We start from the raw sequence: 22,206 nt of genomic DNA, 5'->3' as shown, positions 1-22,206 counted from the left end.
AGGCCCTGCTAAGTGTGCATTCCAGTACTAAAACTGTTTAACTCGGGGAATGGAAGTCTATCCCAGCAAGCCTAGGGTCACGGAGGCTGAGGCAGGAGGATTCTGAACTCAGTTCAGGTCAGGCTACTCTATACAACGAGACTGTCTCACAAAATGTAAAGTTAGTTCTCTCATGTTCTTTCAAGTGTAACCTCTGTGACTGATACACACAAGGAACACCTCAGAGGTGCTGAGCACAAACGCTCACGCCACCCTTCCTTCTGTCTCCTAGCACATGGCTGCTAGTCACAGGCCTCCTACCACCATTTCCATGTCAACTTCTGAGATCTCCCTAACCAGAAAAGCCTAACGTGGCTAGTCACTCTCTTGGATACATCATCCAGAGTGGCCAAGAATATAATGAAGCACTACTTTAAGCTGACATCTTGCTTGGAACTCTGACTCCCAGTAGAACAATGAGTGATTCTAAAAATACACCATGGTTAAAAATAATATTGCATAATTGTAAAACATGTTGTAAAACCCACTACAACCCAGGGTGCTATCAACTCAGCAGAACATCGGTCAGCAGCCCAGAACACCATTCTGCTGTGTTACAATATACACTGCAAGACACAAGACTGGATGGAGCTGATGTGCTTAGCACCACCCGCAGCAGACTCAAGGCCTAAGGACCGTTCAGAGTCCCCTGCTGCCCCGGGCCACTCTCTGCTGCAGCCATCCTCACATTAGCTCTCCTCGCCCTTCACCCACATGTCCTCACTACCACTCAGAGCCGGGGAAGGAATTCTGTCCTTCTTTCCCAGACTTTCACCAACCACTTTCTCTTTAGCGTCTTGGTAGAAACCCTGCTGCCTTGGAGAATAAGATTTAACCAAAGCATCATCCTGGAAATGACTCAGCAGTTAAGAGCACTGACCGTTCTTCCGGAGGTCCTGAGTTCAATTCCCAGCAACCACATGGTGGCTCACAGCCATCTGTAATGGGATCTGATGCCCCCTCTGGTATGCAAGCATTCATGAAGAGCATGAATATTCATAAATAAATACTTTAAAAAGCACTTTTTCATAGCTTCAACCCTTTCTAGACATTAGCTCTCATAAACTACTTCTTCATGAGTCTAACTAACCTACTTAAGGTTTAAAGTCATTGAAGTCATACATGTAGTATCGATGTATTTTTTAACTACTACATTAAGGTATAATTCATACCTTACAAGTCACGCATTTTAGTAGATCAGTCAACAGGTGTCAGTATAGTTATAGTTATTAACCATTACAATTAATTCTCATCACCCATTAGTAATCACTCTCACTCCCCCAGAGATACCTGTCTCTGGAACTCACCGCTCTATTCTGTTTAGAGATTTGTTCTGGATATGTCATGTAAGTGGAATCATATGCATGTATTGCATAACTGAGCCTTCATTACTATTACTACTGTGTATGTTGAGTGCCATGCATACATGTGGATGTCACACAACAACTTTTGGAGTTGGTTTCTTCTTCCATTGTGTGGGTTCCGGGACTCAAACCCAGGCCATCAGGCTTGGACAGCAAGAGCTTCACCTACTGAGCCAGATCACCGGCCAATGACTTTTCTTCTTTGATCCTAACATCGTATTTTTACAGGTTGTGTCATTTATCAGTATTTCTTCAAACTTACCACTTTAAAGGCAAACACTCAAAAGCTGTCCTATGACCTCTACACCTCCCCACACACATCTACACCCTCTAGCCCCTTCACACAAGCAGTCACATAACACTCCACACCTGATGTTTTCACTTTTTAGACTCTTAAGGTTACAGATATTTCTTTTCTGTAAGTAGACTAAAATTTATTTCTTAATTTAAGACGTACTATTTATCAAAATTCCTTTAATCTTCTTACCTAAGAATGTTAAAATAAAAACTTCTCCCAATAAATCAAAATAAAATGCTATGATTTTATCAAAATAACACATTTATAAAAAGCTGCAAGCTCTTTGCAGAAGCTGACTCTTCCTCTTATGACAGTTCAAAGATCTGTATAAACATATTTATCTCTTGCTTGTTCAATTTATTTTCCAGTATTATCATGTGCCAATTAATCATACTGTCTTGGCTAGACATAATGAAACTAACAAACCTTCTCTCAACTCTTAATGACTTTTTTCATAATTTGGGGTATTGCTTTTTGTGTTTGTTTTGTTTTTCGAGACAGGGTTTCTCTGTGTAGTCCTGGCTGTAGTCACTCTGTAGACCAGGCTGGTCTCAAACTCAGATCCACTTTCATTTGTCTCCCAAGTGCTGGGATTAAAGGCCACCACCGCCCAGCAATTTTATTGTTTAAGATTTGTTTTATTTTATGAGTATGAGTGTTTGGTGCTTACAGAGGACAGAAGGTGGTGTTAAATCTTCTGAACGTAGAGTTACAGGAGGCTGTAAGTCAGTGTGCAAGGGCTGGGAACCTAACCTAGGTCCTCTGCATGAGCCCCAAGTGCTTATCACTCTCAAGCTACCTCCAATACCGTTTTCCAGTTTTAAACAAGAAATTAATTGTTTGTGCAATGCTGGGGTACACATTTCAGAGCCTTCAATCTTGTCAGTCTTTGTATGACTCTAATCACTTCATCATATTAAGACTGAAAATTAACTGTAATCTATGGGCAGTATTAGGAGAGGGATACACCCCAAGTTCAGACTGAGAGTTATTCTTTAAGTCCAAGGACTATGTCTTCCCTCTAGCACTCTCCCTTCACAGGCTCCCCCCTTTAGTCAAGGTCATCTCAAGCATGAGCACACATGTGACTCTATCTTCACTCCACAAAGAACTTTGTAAAATACACTCTTCCCTGACTTCCAATTCCTCCTAGGTTTATCTCAAGTACCACCCAAAAACACTTACTCTAGTTCCAGCCAGACACAGACAGAAAGCAACATCAGACAAAAAGCAAGGATTTAAAGCTACTCACCAGTGCAAAGCAAATTCACCACATGGCCACTTGGAAGTGGTAAAACTACTGTGAGAATTAAACACCTCACAGTACTACAGGAAGCTTGGGCTGTTAAATAAACGTGGAAACTGCCAAGCATAGTAAACAGCAGATACAGGATTCAATGTGTTTGCAATTTCCTTCTCCTCCACAAAGCCTTATTTGACCCCTTACATTCTGTGATCATTCTATCCTAATGCACAAATAAATCAGATCTATCTTGAAAGAAAGTGAGCAGTCAACCTCTGGACTGCTCAGTGATATCCTGAACGTATGTTCCACTTTATGGCACCTGCCTATCTGTAGATTTAAAAGTATTTCAAAAATGGAATCTCTGCATATCATCTATCAAAGGAAGAAGCTGCCCCTGCGAGAATCCTGCAGAGAAAGGATCACTTCTTACCTTGTGAGTTATCCACTCCCGTCCATACTGATACACATTATTTGCTGCAGAATTGAGAGCTCTTTGGACCACCTGAGCCTCAGGAAGCCAACTGACAGGAAAGAGAAAGAGAAAATGGAAAGAGTCCATTTTCAGTATATTCTTCTAACAATGCTTTGAACTAAAGCTGCCAATAGTAAATTATTGATCGATCACTAACACAGAGAACATATGATGCCCAGGCCTGAAGATCCTGACCTTGACTCATAGGATTTGCATTCTATCTCTCCGAGATCGAGATCTACCTTGCCAACCTACCTGCCAGCCTCTTTTTCATTCTATGCTGTCTGGTTTCTCTGGTCACAGATGTCCCAGCTCACCCGCCTAGTCAGCAGAAAAGACATGATTCTGGAATATTGAGATACTCAATATCCAACAAAATCCTCAAAATATGGGTCATGGACAAGGAGCACCTAACCTTCCTGGGACCCTGTTAGAGATGAAAATGCTTGAGTCCAGTTCCAGACCTACTGAAAGAGACCCTGCCCTAAGAGACCCTGCAGATGTCTGAGACCCACAGACCTAAGGAAATGCAGAACCAAAGAATCTAGAAATTAAAAGGGTGGTATTATTTTCAATCTTTTATCCACCCATCTCTTCATGTGGAGTCTCTTCACAAAGGTCCGGCCATACTAAGAACTGTAGTCTTCAAATTTTACTTGCTCTATAGTAAGAGGCCTCCCCTATACCTCAAACAAGAAGTGTTTTTATATATTCAATGCTTTCCAAACCTAGACTGTCCATCAGAGTTATACAGCTATAGGAATGTTACTATGCCCTGTGTAAAGATTGTCCTTGTACTATCCAAATGCCAACTTGTATGTGCCCATATCTGGTTGCAATCCTTATTCTGAGACTCTCCTCTTTCAATGTTGTATAAACATTGTTCCCCAATTATTCCCTAATTGGTCAGTAAAGTTAGCTGATCAGTCAGTGACTGAGCAGGGGAAAGAATAGGGCTGGACTTCCTCACAGCCAAGGTGGGGAGGGGGGAAGAGAACAGAGAGAGAGACAGACACAGAGCTTGAAAGAGAAATGGGGGTGGATTAGGCTAGGGAATAACCAGATTAGTTTAGAAAATTAAAGTAGCGTAATATTGCTCAGTTATTGTGCCCTTAAAGATTAATAAATAAAATACTCCAATCTGAATTATTTGGGAGCTTGCTGGGTTAAAAGAAAAACACTTATAAAAATGTCATTAACATATAGCAAGATATTAAAACTCACAAATATAGTAATTCTGGCTTTAATTATCCAACTCATGCTGAAAGGCAAAGGCAACAATACCTAGTTTTTTATTTTCCTGAGGCTCAAATATGATACAGGTTACCAAGCTGGCACATGAAAATAAGCCAGAACACTATTAACAGCCTCAGCTCTTAGCAACTTCATGGATTGTACACATATAAGACGATCATGTCAAGAAAGCTGACTGCAGTCAATAGCCACAAAAGTTAGGATGTCTAGAAAAATATTCTTTCATAAGGAGAAAAAAGTAACAAAATATGTTAATAAATTACAAGGTAGACACAGGCATCAGGACATGCCTGTATTCTCGGTTCTTGGAAGTCTGAGGCAAGAGTGTCTCTCAAAGTTAGGTCAGTCTGACCTTCACAGCATTATCAGAAACTGTCTCTAATCTTAAGTACTTTCTCACCACAGTATTCCAGTTTATCAAAGCTTTGGCAAACCGTATTCTTCTCTTCTAATGTAGATGAATACTGGTCCATTAAAACAGATGCTGAAACTAGGTCACCCATGTGTATCCTTTTCCAAAACAGTATTCTTACTTTGCCCACTCTGGGTGATTTGCTAGAGTTTCATTAATCAGACTACTTGTAACTTCAATCATGTGAACACTTTCTTGATGTACCTATAACATAAAGAGGAAAAAAAGTTAAGTAATAAATGTAATTCAAAATGTCTTTTTCTACTACTTTTATAGGATCAAGTAATTATATATCCTGGTTTTTATTAATTTAGAAGTAGGTATTTACAAGTTGCTAAACATTATACACTGAATATATATACATATACACTGACATACATCTTCCCTATTTTCAAGAAGTTCAACAATCTGCTTTAAAAAAGAAATCCAAACACTTAACTCATCAACAACTAGTTCCCACGCATATACCGAAGTACAGATTATGTCCATACTGTATCTTCATATGCAATACGAAACCTTTGCGCTAACACGGTGACTGTGCAGAATGAGGTACACAGACATATAAGCCAGAGTGTGGTTCTGCATATAGAAAAGCCACTGGGTACTGAAGGAAACTTGGTCTTGTGGTGGTCTGAATAAGAATGTCACCAGGGAGTGGCACTATTTGGAAAGGATTAGTGTGGCCTTATTAGAAGTGTGTCTCTAGCACACCCCAGGCTCAGGCTCTTTCCTGCTGTCAGTGGATGGGACACAGCCCTGTACTCCAGGACTGTGCCCGCTGCATGACACCAGGCCATGCTCCCCACAGCAATAGTGGAGTGACAATGGCACTTGCCTGATAACTGACAAACAAGTTGGATAAAGACGGGGTAAACCGGGTCAAGAAAATGGCTGCCTTACCATTTTAGTTCTTAAACTGCGCTTCTCAGAAGCTCTGCAAGGTGATATTTAGCTTATCAACCATAATCTACTTCAAGCTAATACTGACTTACATGAAGTGACTGCTCATCAACACAGCTCCATCTCCCGGCCCTTTCTTTATACTGTGGTATACTATGTACACAGAGCATACATGAGTATATATACCTCTTTATATCACAAAGTGTAGAACAACGTACCACATGCTTTCTTTAAATAGTTACAGTATTACAAAAATAAAAAACTAGAAGAGGGAGCTGAGAGATGGCTCACTGGTTAAGAACCTCTCTGTAACTCTGGTCTGACCTCTGAGGAGGACTGTGCATAGACATGCATACAAAATGGTCATATATATAAAATAAAATAAAAACTAAAATAACACAGGGGAAAAGAAATCTCTAACTTTTCTATATGCCCTTCTCTCCTATGGAACCAAGGAATCCGCAGTCTCTTCAACTGAAAGTCTTTTTTTTTCTTTTTTGGTTTGTGTCTAATTGCTTTAAAGTTAAGGTCTGGCTATGTAGCTCTGGCTGGGTGACTGGTTTGGCCCATTACATTATTTTAACTTTCCTTACAGAACGCATCGGCCATCAATTAATCCTGTCTGTCGTAATTTATCTGGAATGGTTTTATTTTGTCTTTACTTTTTGAAGGGGAAGAGAATCAAGTGGAAACTAAAGCCAGTGTCTTAGGCAACACTGCCATACTTCCAGCTCCTTAATCTTTACTTTTAAGAACAGGTTCATAAAACATAAAATTCTTGGTTATCAGGCTTCTTGTTCGTCTTTTCATGACTGCTCAGTAAGAAGACTTCCTGTTGTTTCCTTGGTGTTGTCGTTTCTTCCTTCAAGAGTTTCTCTCTGGCTTCAGCAGCCCCCGGAGTGCAGCAGTATGGGTGTGTCCATGCCCATGCTGAGCATTACTGAGTCTTCAGACTACCTTAGACTCCACTTCTTCTGCCTTTCCCTTCTCGGCTCTTGGCATGCCGACTGCATGCTATTAGAAGCTTGGCTTGCATCTCTGAGGCTCTGGTCACCTCCAACTAGACTTTGCCATTATTTTACAACCTTGACACTGTTACTTTTTCGGAAGATGTGAACACACACGCACTCTACACTGACAACAGACAAAAGAAATGATCTGGCTCAAGTCTAGATTAGTGAAGAAGCAAGTTTGCCATAGGGTGAGGGGCCCCATACAAGAGCATGGGCGACTGTAAAGGCAGCCACAGCACCAACATGAGAAGTCACATCCTGGCCTCAGTCATGAACTTCTGTATTCTCAGGCAGAAGAGCTTCGAGTGCCTCTGAGGTGCTGCCTTGTTAGCCTAGTACAGAACAGAAATGGCCACGCCATGCCTGAAGGATGACATTCCATACAGACACCAAGAGCAAAGGCCACATAGACAGACAAAAGAGATTGCACCACACATGCAAACAACAATTCCTTCAGGGGAAGCTGCAGAGTTTTGCTGCAGAATAACTCAAAGCTAACATGACTCTAGGAACTACCTAGCTGGTCATTTTCTTTTTCCTTTTTTAAATTGGATATTCTCTGCATTTACGTTTCAGACGTCATCCCCTTCCCCCAATCCTATCACCTCTCCCCCTCCCGTTGCCTCCATAAAGGTGCTCCCTCTCCCAGTTGGTCATTTTCCAATGGGTTTAAGTGGCATTGGCAAGAACTTGACAGTTTTTATTCTTGTTTTCTGTAGAGAGGAAAGACAACCTCAGTCTGCTGTTGTCCCTAGGATATCTTATCGAGGTTTCTGAAGAAGTAAATATGTGACGAAGCTGTATTGAAGACAGATGCTGAAGGTCTTCACTGCCACTGTCACTTACAGGAAGAGAGGACTATAAGGACAGCTTCTGATGTTCTATCTGAGGTACCTATTAGACATTCAAGTGAACACTGCCTGCCTTGGTATTCCAGAAAACAATACTTTCACTGGGGGGGGGGGGCAGAGACCCAGCAGGGTTCAGTCCACTTAAATCCCTGACAAGAAAGAAATGGTTCGATCCCCACAAATAAAGCTGAAGAGCCAGACAGACAAGTACAACTGAGCCGGGCAGACAGCAGGCCTGTGCAAAGAACAGAAGAACAAAGGGACTAAGACGGGAAAGAGCCGACAGACAAAAGTACTGAGAAGTCCTGTGGAACAGCCACCTCAGGTAAACATGGTAAAAACACACGGAGGGCTCATGTCTGTGCAGTTGCATGAAGTGACTATATATGATCACTACCTAAAGAACAGACAGACAGGAAGAGCAATGACAGACAGACGGAAGTGCCAATGAAGTCAGCTACAGGAGAGAAAGTAAATAAACTGCCTGACTGAAGAACAGAAGTTCTCAGTGGTAACAGCTCATGATAAGCCCAATACAGAACCCTAGCAATGGTTGCCCTTGATCATCTACTGGCGAGTTACTAATAAATCACTGCAAGGCTGTTACAGAAGTTTTGATAGCCATGATTTCATGTAAGCTTCACCATCCTCTGAAAACAGAACACCAAAATCTGGGAGTAGAGTCAAACCGATAAATAAGGAAAACAATGCACTGAAAATGTAGAAAACTCCTCTGGGCAAAGGCATCAGTGCAAAGATGAAAAACAGCTGTGCTTCCTGATGACAGAAAAATAGGAAACAAAACTGCAGCAAGAAATAAGACCATCTGTGAGCTGCCGTGTGCCTAGTGAGACATCCTTCCCTTAGTGAGGGAAGGCTGGACCGCGGTGTTCCCAGTCTCCTTTGGGTCCTGATGCAGAGACAGCAATAACACAGAGGACAGCATTTCAAACAGACACCAAAAGCACAAGCAACAAGGTACGTGGGACTGCACTAGACTTAGACACCCCACAGAAGACCGGTGAGGCAGGAGGGAAGGAGCCAATGTCGGTGAAGGTACACCTGTTCATGGAGGTGCTCAGAAGACTGGGGCAGGAGAGTCACCTGAACCCAGGAGTTTGAGGCCAGCGTCTGTAGAGCCACCAGAAGACATCAAGGCCAGAACCCTAGTCAGGAGTCTTGAGACTAGTTCAGAGACCTTATTCTATGGCTGGAAGCAGGGATTATTTTCAGGATCCTTTTAAAAACAAAACAAAACTGCACTTTCCACTTAAGAATCGATGAAAAAATGTATACAAATGAGATTTAAAAAGAAAACATTCTAGGCAGACTCATAGAAGAATTACTAATGTACAAAATGGAAATACTTTTGTGGTCAGAGGTGCTTCTGCTAGCTTCTTCTGCAAATGCAATCCTAAGAACAAGGACTTTATAACAATGACACAGGTTAATGTACTTTACCTTTGCAGTCAGGAGAAGGGCTAAAAGAAGGGTTCCTATTACTAGCAAGAATATGATGAAAATGCTAATAATTTTATCTAACATCTTCTCCAACCAGATGATCATCTGCATGGAAATAAAAGAGGAAAATTACTTATCTTCAAAGTACCATATAATAAACACATGCTATATACTCAAATATCACAAATACAGGATATCCAGCATTGCAAAGCAAACTATAGCATACTGATTAAAGCAAAAGTTATAAGCAAGTTTAGAAAGCTAAGTATTAATTGCTCTGTTATGTGGAGTTCATTATTGTCAAGGCTATGAGAAGAAAGTCAACCAGAACACAATCCACATGTACTGCTGAATTCACTGCACTACATTCACATTTCAATCTCTAATTCATGAAGCCTGGAAAATACGTTCCAAACAAAATTCTGACACTCCCTCAGCTAAACTCATCTCATGAAGCTGGCTCAGCCGACATCCATGGCTTGAGAGAAAGTGTATGCTCCTTGTAACAGTCATCTAAGTGATGCGGAACCCAGGAGTGAAGACAGACAGATTCCCACTGCAGTCTGCTTTCACTCCATTGGTCACAGAAATGGCAATTGCTGCTGTATGTAATGCTAGGCAGTACTAACAGCAAATTCAGAGTAATGGCCCCCAGGTACCAGACCCTGGGAGGTGGACAGTAGGCAGGTGAGTAGGTTTATGTGTTTTGTTTTGTTTTTTTTTTTTAATTTGTTTTATTTTTAAAGTCAACGTGTGTTTAAGGCTTCAACATTTTAAAAAGCTAAGTATATGTGTTTGCTTACTTGGTGGGGTCAGGGCACACACAGCTGTATGGGGATCAGACAGCTCTGAAGGACAAGTTCTCTCCCTGCACCACCTATGTGGCTTCACAGACTGGACTCAAGTCACTACACTTGGCCAAAGGTGCCCTTACCTGCTAAGCAATTACTGTCAGGGCTTTCCAATTTTAGATATTTTACAATAAAATGCTTTTTAAAGTCCTGCCTGTTATCCTACTAGAAGCTTCTATTCTATTGAAAACATAAATTTTGTGACATGAAGTTTATTAATCCTCAGCCTAACAGCTATTCCTTAACTAATAATTAAAGCTTTCCTGAAAATGTCATTTGATATTCTAGAATATCTCATTCTTTACAACTTCAGTAACTCTACATCTTAAACACATTTTGGTTTCAGAATACCTAACAATAACAATTTTCTATACTTCCTGCCATGCAAAGCTACCATTTAAAATTCAAAATTAGACTCACTTAGATCAATAATGCTAATATACCATATGGTGCCCTTCAATCCAAGCATGAGTTATAATACTACTAAGCTGTTACTAATTTAAACAGAAACTATGCTCACTATACAGTGAGTCAGATGCTAAAATCAACAATTTTAAAAAACAGTGCAACTTCTATAATACTTATTTAATCCAAGGTTGAACTCTTCATGTCTTCCATGAAGCACACCATTGTCCTTCACTTAGCACCACAGTGAGCTCAGACACAAAGTTAATCCGTGATGTTGACACTCAAGAGCTTCAAACATAAAAGTTAGGCTTCAATGCATGCTATCAAAGCATCAGAGACAATGCAGAGATTTTTAAAAACAAAGAAACAAACAACAGGCTTCTAAGGTATGGAAGGTCAGGTGTCTTACTCTGAAGATAAGTTCCAATATCAATGAACTGAGTTTTGCATCAGGAAGCCGCTGGGCCCTAGGATTCCTGGGGTCACTCCCTGAGGAAAAGGCTAACTCACTCCTCTACAAAGCTCTGCAAACCAGGAATGTGGGTTGTATAATAAACACTAAGTTTACTTAAGTTACAACCAGATTGGTTTCCATGAATAAGAGTATTGAAAGAAGCATCCTTAAAAGCATGGTTTTAAATGAGAATAATCTTCTGAGAAAGCATGGAGCCCCAACCTCCTACCAGGTAGCATTAACATTCAAACCACAGCATTCCACACACAGCCCCACCACAATTTCAGACTCAGACTTCATAACTTTGAGTAGAATCTTCCTAACTCCAATTTAGTCAGATATTAAGCTTAAGATGTTGGAGACTTGTTCTTTCCAATCTGCTGCATATTGAAGGCTGCAGTCTTGCAGAGGACCCAGGTGCAGTCCCAGCACCCACATGGGAGCTCCACTGTCTTTAACACCCATTCCAGGGAATCCAATGCTCTCTTCCAGCAGCATCAGACATGCACACAGTGCACATATATACATCATACATACATACATTACATATGTAATGTAGGCAAAACACTCACATACACTTAAACAAACAAACAACAGGCTAGTAGAGTTGAATGAAGGGAAAGCAGCAACTGCTGAGTGTGTAAATGAACAAGAGAAGAGAGAGATAAACAAAGTGAGTGAATGAGAAACATGGAAAAGGGAGGGGAGTGAACAGGAGAGGCGTGGACAGAGGAAGCTGGGTCTCACCATACCGCTGGGCTGTGGAACACACATGGTCTCTAGAAATTTCTCCTGTCTTTCCAGGCCGTGACCAATTAATAAGAATTAAAGTTTTGTTCTTAAAAGAAGAGAAACTGTTTTGAAAATTGTGTGGTAAATATTTCAAATATGAAAAGAGGATCTATTTTTAAAACTTAATTACACTAAGCCCTACTCTAAAACTTTAAAGCCAACTAACTGGCTTTGCATAGCAAGCTATTAAGGAAGTATCATAATTCTTTATGCACTTCTCTAGAGCACACAGAGATTCAGAGAACTGCATCCAAACTACACATCAATGCTTTCAACATGCTACACAGTTACTTGATGTCTTAGAAATCTTTTAACCTCATTCTGCTTTTCATCTGCATATTAGGCTCATAAATTGGGTTTCCCAAATCAATTTAGTGCACTGAGGTAGATGATATTAAATTTAATGAACTTAATTCTTTTTTGAGGAAAATTTGCACCAGAAAATTTTAATACACCCCAACTAGGGAAACATACAGAATCACTTTATTTTGATTAAAGTTAATAAAATATGTTATACACACTCTGACTCTGTGTGTGTGTGTGTATAGATAGATATAATATATATATATATATATATATATATATAATATATATATTCTATAGACATCTATACAGATAGGAAGGTAGACAGTTATAGATGACAGAGGCATACATACATATATACACACATAGATCAAAGACAGAAAGACAAACACACTCATGTCCTAAGACTAGTTTATAGGGAATCAAGGCATATACAACCATGTACATGTGGGAGTGGACAATATATTTTACACATTGCTTGCTTGCAATCCAGCTTAAAGCCTTAAGAGATGTCCAGTCCCTGTGTCTTCACTTAACAGGAAGGGAGGGAAAAGAGTAAACTCTAACCTCCACATTTAAATGTCGTATCTGGATCTAGCAGTGTATGAGTCTGCCATACTCATGGCCTGAATTTAACCCTCAGCACCACAAAAAGCAAATACAAACTGAAAATCAAAATATCTGACTTTGACCTACATCCACATCTTAAGGCTTGCTACATTATTTTTATCGAACATGAGTCTTCTGTGTGTTTGAACAGGACACACGTACATGATGCCACCTCTTGCAAACCTGTTCTAAGGATCTGAAAATCAAATATTGCTCTATCTTGACTAAATCTCAAAGGTACAACATTTCTCATACATATAGACTGGTCTTAGGAATTTATGTGAAATCTGCTTTTTACAATCCCATGCCAATCATGGAAAACAGTTCCTACAGACAAATTTCACACAAGACTCATGAAACACAATTTTGCAGGCCATGACTACAGGTTGAAATAAATAAATGAATGCTTCTGGGATACAGGAGTCCCAGTTAATTTTGTCACCTTGACACAAGCTAGAGTCATTTGAGAACAGGGAACCTCAACTGAGAAATGTCCCAAGCAGACTGGTTTGTAGGCAAGCCTGTGGAGCATTTTCTTGACTAGTGACTGATGTAGGAGGACCCAAGCCACTGTGGGTAGTGCCATCCCTGAGGAGGTAGTCCTGAGTTCTATGAAAAGGCAGGCTGAGCAGGCTAGAAGGAACAAACCAGTAAGCAGCATTTTCCTCCATGATGTCTGTCTGCTTCAGTTCCTACCTTGATTTCTCTTCATGATGGACTGTTATTGAGACATGTAAGATGAAATAAACCCTTTCCTCCCCAAGTTGTGTTTTACCACAGCAATAGAAGTCCAAGCTAAGACAATTCAAAAAAAAAAAAAAAAAAAAAAAAAAAGAGCAAAAAATTACTAACCCAGAAACAGGACAAATTCAACAAGTGCTTTACAGATTGGTCAGTTTTTAAAACTTCCTGTGTCACATATAGAAAACCTAGCAATAGAGTTTCTTTCTTCTCCTGCATAGCTTAATGTGTTGCACACAAAGGAACCAACAGCGGGACCTGGTGGTAGATGCCTGTAATCCTGGCACTCAGGAGACTGAGGCAAGAGGATAGACAGCAGGACTACACAGCAGGACCCTGACTCAAAGAATGAGAGAAAGAGACAGAGTCACCACACCAGAGTAAGATGACAAGGAAATCCGTTTCTAGACAGAAGAGCTACAAGGCATAATTTCTTAAAAACCTGAAAGGGACCCCTTCATGTCCTAGGAGCTTGGTGGAGGTTTAGTAAACGGCTGACAGAACTTATTCCGCGACCTTCCATAGCTTATAAAGTTTTTAAAACAAATCTTAGTTTACTATATGGACTAAAACACAGAATGAGAAAGGAGATAGTGAGGGCTGGGGCAGGGTATAAAATTCAGTAGTGACAACCACACTCACACACTTATTACCTTCTTATTTAACCAGTGCCAGAGCTGGAGCACAGGGAGGGTGAGAGGAGAGAAGAGCAGGATATCATTAGAGAGAACAACACAGCATAGTCACTGAGAGCAGGGAACAGCTGTCAGGAGAGCTCACAACACACAGTGCATGACGGCGTAACAACCACAAACTGTACTGCAACTTAAGCCGCAGCTGGCGCGCTCTTCACGGCAGTGCAGAGCCCTGCACGGCTGGTTCCATCTCACTGCTGACACTTAAGCTTCCCTTTCCTGCTACCAGGGTTACAAGGACATTTTTACTCAATGCTCCTACTGTGTCAGACAGACACTGCTCTATAAACACTGAATGACAGCTAGCACTCAATACATCAAACACAACCACATTCTGAGCTAAGTCTATTACACCCATTTTATTGATAACGAAACCAAAGCACAGAGATGTTAAGCTATCTGTCCAAGGTCACAGGGTTTGTAAATAACAGATGTGGGACCTGGAAGTGGAGTGTAGATTTAGATTTCATGACCTTTAACCACAAAGTTCTCAGATATTACCATCTCTTGGCATTAAGTTGTGCTTCTCTCTCTGGGAAGAAGACTGGTTAAATGTCAGACACTGTGCTGGGTAACAGGGAAAAACAAGAATCACTCCAAAACATTCCCCTCTCAGCTATACCACCCAACCTTCTCTCCTTTTTAAGAAAAATAGCCATAAATATTTCATCTAAATTCATTCTATTCTCATGTGAACCATAATTCTAAGCCTTAAATTATCATGGAGAATCAGATATGAAGCACATTATCAATGTTATGAAATGGACTGTTCAAGCCACGGAACACAAACACCCCACTGGAGCAGCCCAATCATACAATACCTTGCTATCAACTTTTAGCAAGAACTTTCCAAGCCCGATAATCGGCCAAGGTGCTAATGCCTCCTGCCGCTCCTTCAGGAAGCACTCAATCACCTGCCACCATGCGCGGCAACGTTTCTCCAGGAAGCCCACCACTCCAAAGTGGATCACGAGCTTCTTGATGATCCAGACTATAAAGATACAAACACAAAGGACACAGATTTGAAAGCAGAACATAAAAAAGCTTCCATTCTAAACAGTGACGCCAATACTAAAACAAGATCATGGTAGAAAAGAGTGGAAAGGACCACAGGTACTGAAGAAACTGGCCAGCACACTTTCAAGGAAGCCCCATTAGCTGAACATCACCTTGTGAAGCTGAATCCCAGGGTGAGTCAGGGCTCAGTGTCCAGCCTACAAACACCATGAACTACAATGGCCTTCATAGCTTCCCTCTTCCTGATTAAGGAAAACTGAGCCCCAACATTTACTGATTTCCTTGGCCGTTACAGTTGCTCTTCCCGGAGGCTTTGTACCACAGCAGGCAGTATTTCCAACTGTGCTCCTGTCTTCTCATGTGATGTTGCTCGCAGAAAGTCAGCTGTTAAAGCCAACTAGGAAGAGGCCAGAAGGGCTACTTCCTTATTAATGCGGGTGGGCCTAGGTAATGATTTCTTTCCACTAAAACTTCTTTCTCTTAACACCAACTTTTTAAGCTACATGTCAGAGTGGTGGTTTGTGTAAGAATGGTTCCTATAGGCTTGCTGGATGGTGGCTCTTAATAACAGAATTCAGGAGGCAGAGGTAGGGGGATCTCTGAGTTCAAGGTCAACCTGATCGACAGTGAGCTTCAAGACAGCCGGGGCTATACAGAGAAGTCTTGTCTTGAAAACCCACCCCATCCCCCAAAAAAGAAAAACCAGAAAGAAAAAAGTGGTTCCCAATGACTTCTTGATCCTTGACTGGTGGAACTGTTTGGAAAAGAGGAGTGGCCGTCTTGAAGGAAGCAGACTAGGCAGAATGCTCTAAGGTGTCAAGAGCCCATGCCAGTCCCTGCATGTGTGCATCCTGTGTGTGTCTGTACCTTCGCCACCCTTTCATAGCTATCAACATCTAAGTCCTCAGGTACTCCAGCTCCATGATTGCCTACCTGCTGCCATGCTACCCACCATGATGGTCATGGAACAGTAAGCCTCTAATGAATGCCTTCTTTTACAAAACACCTGCCTTGGTCATGCCGTTTTCTCACAACAATAGAAAAGTAACTAAAATAGTATGATAGAGCAATTCAAAACTTTCTTCATTAGATTTTGTTTTGTTTGTCTTTGAGTCAGGGTCTCTCCATATCTCCCTGGCTGTCCTGGAACACTGTGTAGCTCCTAACTGTCTGAAACTCGAGTTCTACAGAATCTAGTCCCTTTGTCAGTCTCTGTGGGCACTCATATGCATGCAAATACTCATACACATAAAATAAATGATTGTCTTATGACCTAAATACAAACATACAACTATTTTGAGATGGCAATAAAATTATATCAAATATCCAAATCCCATTGCTAAAAAGGAGAAAAGGCCTGTGAAAGATAAAACCATACTTAACCAAATAACAACCTGCAACAGGCACCGGCAGCAGCTGTACAATCCACAGATTCAGCCAGAGCTGGACAGCAATGATGGCCCACACGAGAGACACAAAGTAAATGTCACTAGTTTTCTTCTTTCTGAGAAATGTTCCCATCTCAGGCCTCTGTCTGCCCAAAGTAGGTGAAGGAGAAGAGGGTGAAGAACGAGATGAGGATGAAGAAGAAGCAGACAATGCTGGAGGGGGTTCTCCCTTGTCTGTGGGCTCTAAAAAAGGCAAAGACGGAAAGTCACACACTGGCCTAGTCCACACGAGAAAAAAACAATACAAAATCACCACACTGGAAACGCAGCAGGGGTGTGCCAGGTTAGAGACAAGAGACTTGCACTGTAACGACCTGCCATCAGGGTTCTGATCTAGAAAATCAGGCTTGCTAGGAGGCAGCAAACATTCTACATTTTCCTGGATACGAGTTAAGTATTTTTTGAGGTTCATTTTTATTTTATTTATATGGATGCTTTGCCTACATGTATCTCTGCACATGAGTCAAGGCTAAAAGTGAAGCAAATGATAAAATGCTTTTATTTGGCTTTGCTCTGCTCGTCTGATCTGAAAATTCCAGGCCAGTGAGAATGACAGATGCCAGAGCCGTTGATCTATAACCTAGGTATCATCCTGTTCCACTCTGGAAACATGTATAAGAAAGTATGTGTTCCTGCATGGTTCTGTCCTCGATTTTCCTTCCTTAAATATGTCTTACGTCAATTCTTCAAGAAAAGTTTGCTACATAGGGAGATAGAAAAAGGCCCAACTGGTAAACTACTTGGTGCATAAACAAAAAGACATAGGTCAGGATCCCCAACATGAACATAGGAAGGGCTGCAATCCCAGTGCTCAAAAAAGAAAACAAATAAGGATAGAGATCACGGAAGCTCGATGGCAAGCAACCGAGGGAAACTGATAAGCTTCAGCCATGAAAGACGTGCTTCAACAAAATAAGGTAGAAAGTAAGTAAGAAAAACACTAGTATCCACCTCTGGCCTCTACACTCACACACACACACACACACACACACACACACACACACACACTAACCATATACACTTGAAGCATTTTCTGTAATATTCTTTACCTCCAACTATCCCTGGCACTAGCTGGAACAGACTTACACACTTCTGATCTCTGTGAGAGCGTGGTACAGTACAGCTCCAAGCCTGGTATGGATCTACCAGTTGGATCTCACAGAAGCTAGGCCTCCCAGAACAACCAGAGGGTCTGCTTTGGGAAGCCAGTAAATATATATACAGCAGAAGGCATTCAAATTGTACTTTTACTTCAGGGAAAAAAAATGAATGCAGAAAACGTGGAAAAGAAAAACATCCTGATACAGTTAGGGAGTTTGGAAGGGAAGAAAAAGCATAAATCAGAATAATGGAGAACTGGCTGCCAGAAAAGGAAGAGAAAATAAACAAGGTAAGAAGATCACAGAGCTGGGTAGAACCAGGGATGGTAAGTAGGACTGAGACAAGAAAGCAGGGTGAGAAGTATCAGGAGAGCATGTTTGAAAAAGCAAGGGAAAGGGCCAGGACAGGAAAGCCAAGAAGGTAAACAATGGGAAGCAGGAGAAAAATGCATGAGGACTGTGGTGTAAAACAGCAGCCAGAATGAAGACGACGGAGGACCAGCATGCCTGGTCTACTCTGTCCCCTCCTATCTCATCACTGCTTTCGTGAGGTCACTCACCTGCCGGCGGGTCGGAGGGCTGGTCTTCACTGCTCGACTCATACCCTGTGATGGAGATAGCCAAGTTTGCAAGAGTAGAAGCTGCCATGGAGATCACTTGTCCTGGTAACTCTGCCCCTGTAAAGGGTCGAGGGAGGGGGGGAGGGGGGAGAAACACAGTTTTTAAATCCTTTAAGCAAATAAACAGAAACTCCTGTCACTTTAAAACAAAACTATTTTCAGTAGTAACAAACCAAAATGGTGATATAGTGATTTCTCAGGCATGGTGGGTTTTTACCAAGGAAGAACACCTCAAAATTGTCAACTGCTAGTCCCTGGACATTCTGCCTTCATGTGAGAACCCCTGCTGGTAAGCAGCCAGATACTACACCAAGCAAATAAATTCAAAATGCTAGGCTTTTTTTTTTAAACTTTACCAGATATTTTAATGCACATTCCCACTGGAAAACATTGCCCAGAGACTGAGAGCTCACTGACTGAACCATCTTACACTACTCAGTATTCTTAGATTCTAATACGGCATGGGACAGTCCACATTTACTATTCACAATAACAACAGTACATAAATGAACATGCAAATATATGGATACTGTACAAAAACAGATCTACAAAGTATAAAACAACAAAGAAAAGCCACCATTAGAAAATCTAAAAGACCATCATTATTTGGCTCACTGTAAGATTTCTGCTGGATGATACCAAACTCTCATTTGCACTGGATTCAAATCAAGCATCTACTGGCAAGTGAGGGATCTCTTCGATGGTCAGTCTCTGGTCAGGCTATGCAAACTAAGCAGACTAGCTTACACAGCAGAAGGTTCTAGTATCCTTCCTTATAGATCAACACTCCCCAAAGGGTCATGTGCAAAAGCAGCTTCCATCAACCAAGTACACACATGCAAGATCTGGGTCACAGAATGATGCACTGTCATTTGGAAGCCACATAACTCCCACGGCAAGCACTCCACAGGCCTGTGATTTCTCTGCAGCAACTTAGTCAAAGTTCCAGAGTTTCTGGAGGCTGATTTCTCAGTTAGGGGCAAGCAGCAGTACACGTGGCCTTCTGTCCAAAACATTCCTGTAGTTACTGAGCTGTTCCCCTGACTACACTGTTTCTAATACCAGAGCCAACAAAATACACACAATTCCCAGATGCTATTCATACCAGCTGCAATAGTTCTAAACTTAAGGACACTGGCCATTCGAATCACCAAGTCACGGCCACTCACACAGAAAGGACCTGACTTCTGGAAAGCCTGACAGCTGAAGTCAGCCAATCATGGAGAATGAAACATAGCCCTTCAGTAAGTCGAAGAATTACTAGCTCCAATTAATCCCATACGCTTAGCAAGTTAAAGACTGCTCATCTACTTAAGATAAAAAGCTGGAGCCTCAGCTCTTTGATCAATTTAGCCATCAAAATGCAGAGCCATTCCATGCTCCAGGAGATGCCATATGAAAGAAGTTTGTTTTAAGGCATTGAAGGAGAAACTCACTTACAACCCAGAAAGAAGACATAAGCTACATGTCTGCACTGGGACCGTAAGTCTCCGGACCTACACACCCAAGTCCTTTAACTATAGCAAAAGGCAAGCAGCAACTGAGAGAGAAAAGAGGGGCCTTTTATGTGTGACATGTCCTCACTGCTTACAAGTACCATGTATTTGGGAATAAAGACAAAAACAGTTCCCAGAGTGTAGTGAAGAGACATACCCAAATTAAAAACACAAAAGCAAACAACAAAAACCATATAAAACCGTAAGTGACAAAGTACAGCTGCCCTACTTGGAGCAGACATTTCACTAACTCTTCCTGCAATATATGTCTGTATACCATGTATATGCAGTGCCCACAGAGGCCAAAAGGGGGTGCAGATCCCCTGGAACTGGAGTTCCAGGTGGTTGTAAGCCACCATGTGCATGCTGAGAACTGAACCCAGGTCCTCTGTAAGAGCAGCACGTGCTCTTAGCCTCTAAGTTATTTTCCAGACCCAAAGGAAGAGTTTTCTTTAAACACGAAAATATAACTGATATTGTTAAGAAGAGGGAATTAAACAAATACCAAAAATAACCCTAGGATAGAAGAAAGCAGTCAGACCATGGAGAGAACCCGACATGCAAAAAGTAGGAAAAGAAGGTGAGTGTGGGGCGAGCACAGATGCTAGTGGACCCCAGGACCAAAGAAACAGCTACAACCAGTAAGCAAATGACATCAGGCAGAAATCACGTTGTCAGCTTTAGTCTTTATCCAAAGAGGAACCAAGCAAGTCTGGAGTTGTAAACGGAGTAATGTCCATTCCTCTGTGGAACAGAGTGCAATATATATAGACTGTGTCACTCTAAAGTGGCCCAGTGCGCTTTCTACTGCTTCTCACAACCGGGACATAAGCCATACAACAGCGTCCTTGCTACAAGCACCCCTGCCACTGCCCATTCAGAATCCACACAGTGGCCGCCTGCCCTGGAAACAAGTGGCCGATTCTGAGATGTACTTCGATCAACCTTGCTTTTCTGGATAAGGATCAGGGAGAGGAAATCTGGATGGGGTCTCCAGCATGTGGCAAGTGGCTGGATACCGAGAACTCTGAGATAAACTGACAGATCACAGCCGAAGGTGCCAATCCCTCCAGATTATCCACAGGGAATGGTAAGGGGCTGGAGTGAAGATACTTGTAGAGCAACGGCTCATAAGCCATCTGTAGCAGACACAGGACAGGATTCTCAGGAATGTGGCCAGGAGAGATATCTGTAGAAGGCCCCAACAAAATCACAGTGGGGTCACCTACCTTGAACAGTAAAGGGGTGGGGGGCAACGTCCAGTCCAAATGTAAAATAAGCTGTGAGCAAGTCAGCAATCCTGAACAGACTTCTGCATCGGCAATTAGTTTTAAGAGGAGACTCACTTGAAACACCCTAACAACAACTTCCGTGGTGGTTTTTAAATGTACTTATCTATGAGGAGTTCTGGCTAGCAAAGACATTTCTAATTATTATTAGCAAAAGACCAGCTGCTGGGTGTGCCACACTACTGCTCCAGGATAACCATCTTGGATTAGAGACGCATCTGAAGCCTGGTTTCCCTAATTTTTAAAAAAAGATTTGTTTTTATTATTTTTTCTTCACTTTATTTTATATTTATGGGTATTACAGCTGAATGTATGTCTTTGAACATGCCTGCAGTACCCACAGTTCTGAGCTGCAACAGATGGTTGGTGCTGGGAATAACCTCAGATGCCCTGGAAGAAGAGCCAATGCTCTTAAGTACTGAATGTTCTCTATGGCCCCTTTTCTTATTCTTTCAATTTTGGTGGTGGGGATAGAGAGAGCAGCTGAGTATGTGGACTGTGTCACCAGACAAGATCTGGCAAGGTTGAAGTACGTTCAAAAACCCCAGGAATTTTCATAATTGAGAAAGGTAGGCATTAGAACCAACTCCTGGCCAGGATCTACCTGTCCAGACCACGTGAGTACAACACCCCACTAGGAGGACCAGAACAGTGCGTTACGTAGAGACAACACCTGAAGTCCTTTCCCGTTTAATAGAGCATTCACAACAACTCAGACTGAACCAATGAGAAGCATTTATCCCTAGATCCACCCCACCCGAAAATGTTCATAAGGTGCCTGTCTACAAGGCATAAAGCTGTTGAGAGGACGGTGTGTTTTCCCTGTCAGTGAGGGAAGCGGCTTTTATTTCACTAAGAATCATCTGAAAGCGTCTATTTAATAGAGCAGTAAACTCTAGGCAAGAGTTTCTCTCTCCGAGTTTTTGTTGATAGACCTCAGCCCCACCCAGCAGGCCTAGGCAGAGCTTTGACACTGCCGCTATCAGACACCATTGGCAATTAATCACAGCCGCATCCTGCCACTCACTTAGCAGCTTCTGCTTCTGGCTGCATATCAGTGCTGGCCGCTAGCC

The 22,206-nt window shown here is 41.8% G+C and overlaps 1 protein-coding gene across 7 annotated transcripts in view; it reads right to left on the bottom strand.

The window, feature by feature from the left end:
* The window catches only part of TMEM245 (transmembrane protein 245), a 62,369-nt gene that overhangs the window by 27,824 nt on the left and 12,339 nt on the right, over positions 1 to 22,206 (bottom strand). For 4 of the 7 annotated variants that reach the window (XR_013975601.1, XM_080940235.1, XM_080940233.1 and 1 more), the window contains exons 4-10: positions 18,289 to 18,405; positions 16,575 to 16,811; positions 14,985 to 15,154; positions 14,122 to 14,145; positions 9,311 to 9,415; positions 5,207 to 5,289; positions 3,378 to 3,468 (exon numbers count right to left, since the gene is read on the bottom strand). Coding sequence is in view for 6 of the 7 variants with exons in the window: in XM_080940235.1 (XP_080796361.1) it covers positions 3,378 to 3,468; positions 5,207 to 5,289; positions 9,311 to 9,415; positions 14,122 to 14,145; positions 14,985 to 15,154; positions 16,575 to 16,811; positions 18,289 to 18,405 (827 nt within the window). In the remaining variant the exon portion in view is untranslated. Of the gene's footprint in view, positions 1 to 3,377; positions 3,469 to 5,206; positions 5,290 to 9,310; positions 9,416 to 14,121; positions 14,146 to 14,960; positions 15,155 to 16,574; positions 16,812 to 18,288; positions 18,406 to 22,206 lie in introns of all 7 variants that reach the window. The other 3 variants (XM_080940236.1, XM_080940238.1, XM_080940234.1) reach the window with 2 other exon arrangements.

Source organism: Micromys minutus (assembly GCF_963924665.1).
Source record: "Micromys minutus genome assembly, chromosome: 28".
Taxonomy (NCBI): domain Eukaryota; kingdom Metazoa; phylum Chordata; class Mammalia; order Rodentia; family Muridae; genus Micromys; species Micromys minutus.
This window is presented reverse-complemented; position numbering and strand designations above follow the sequence as displayed.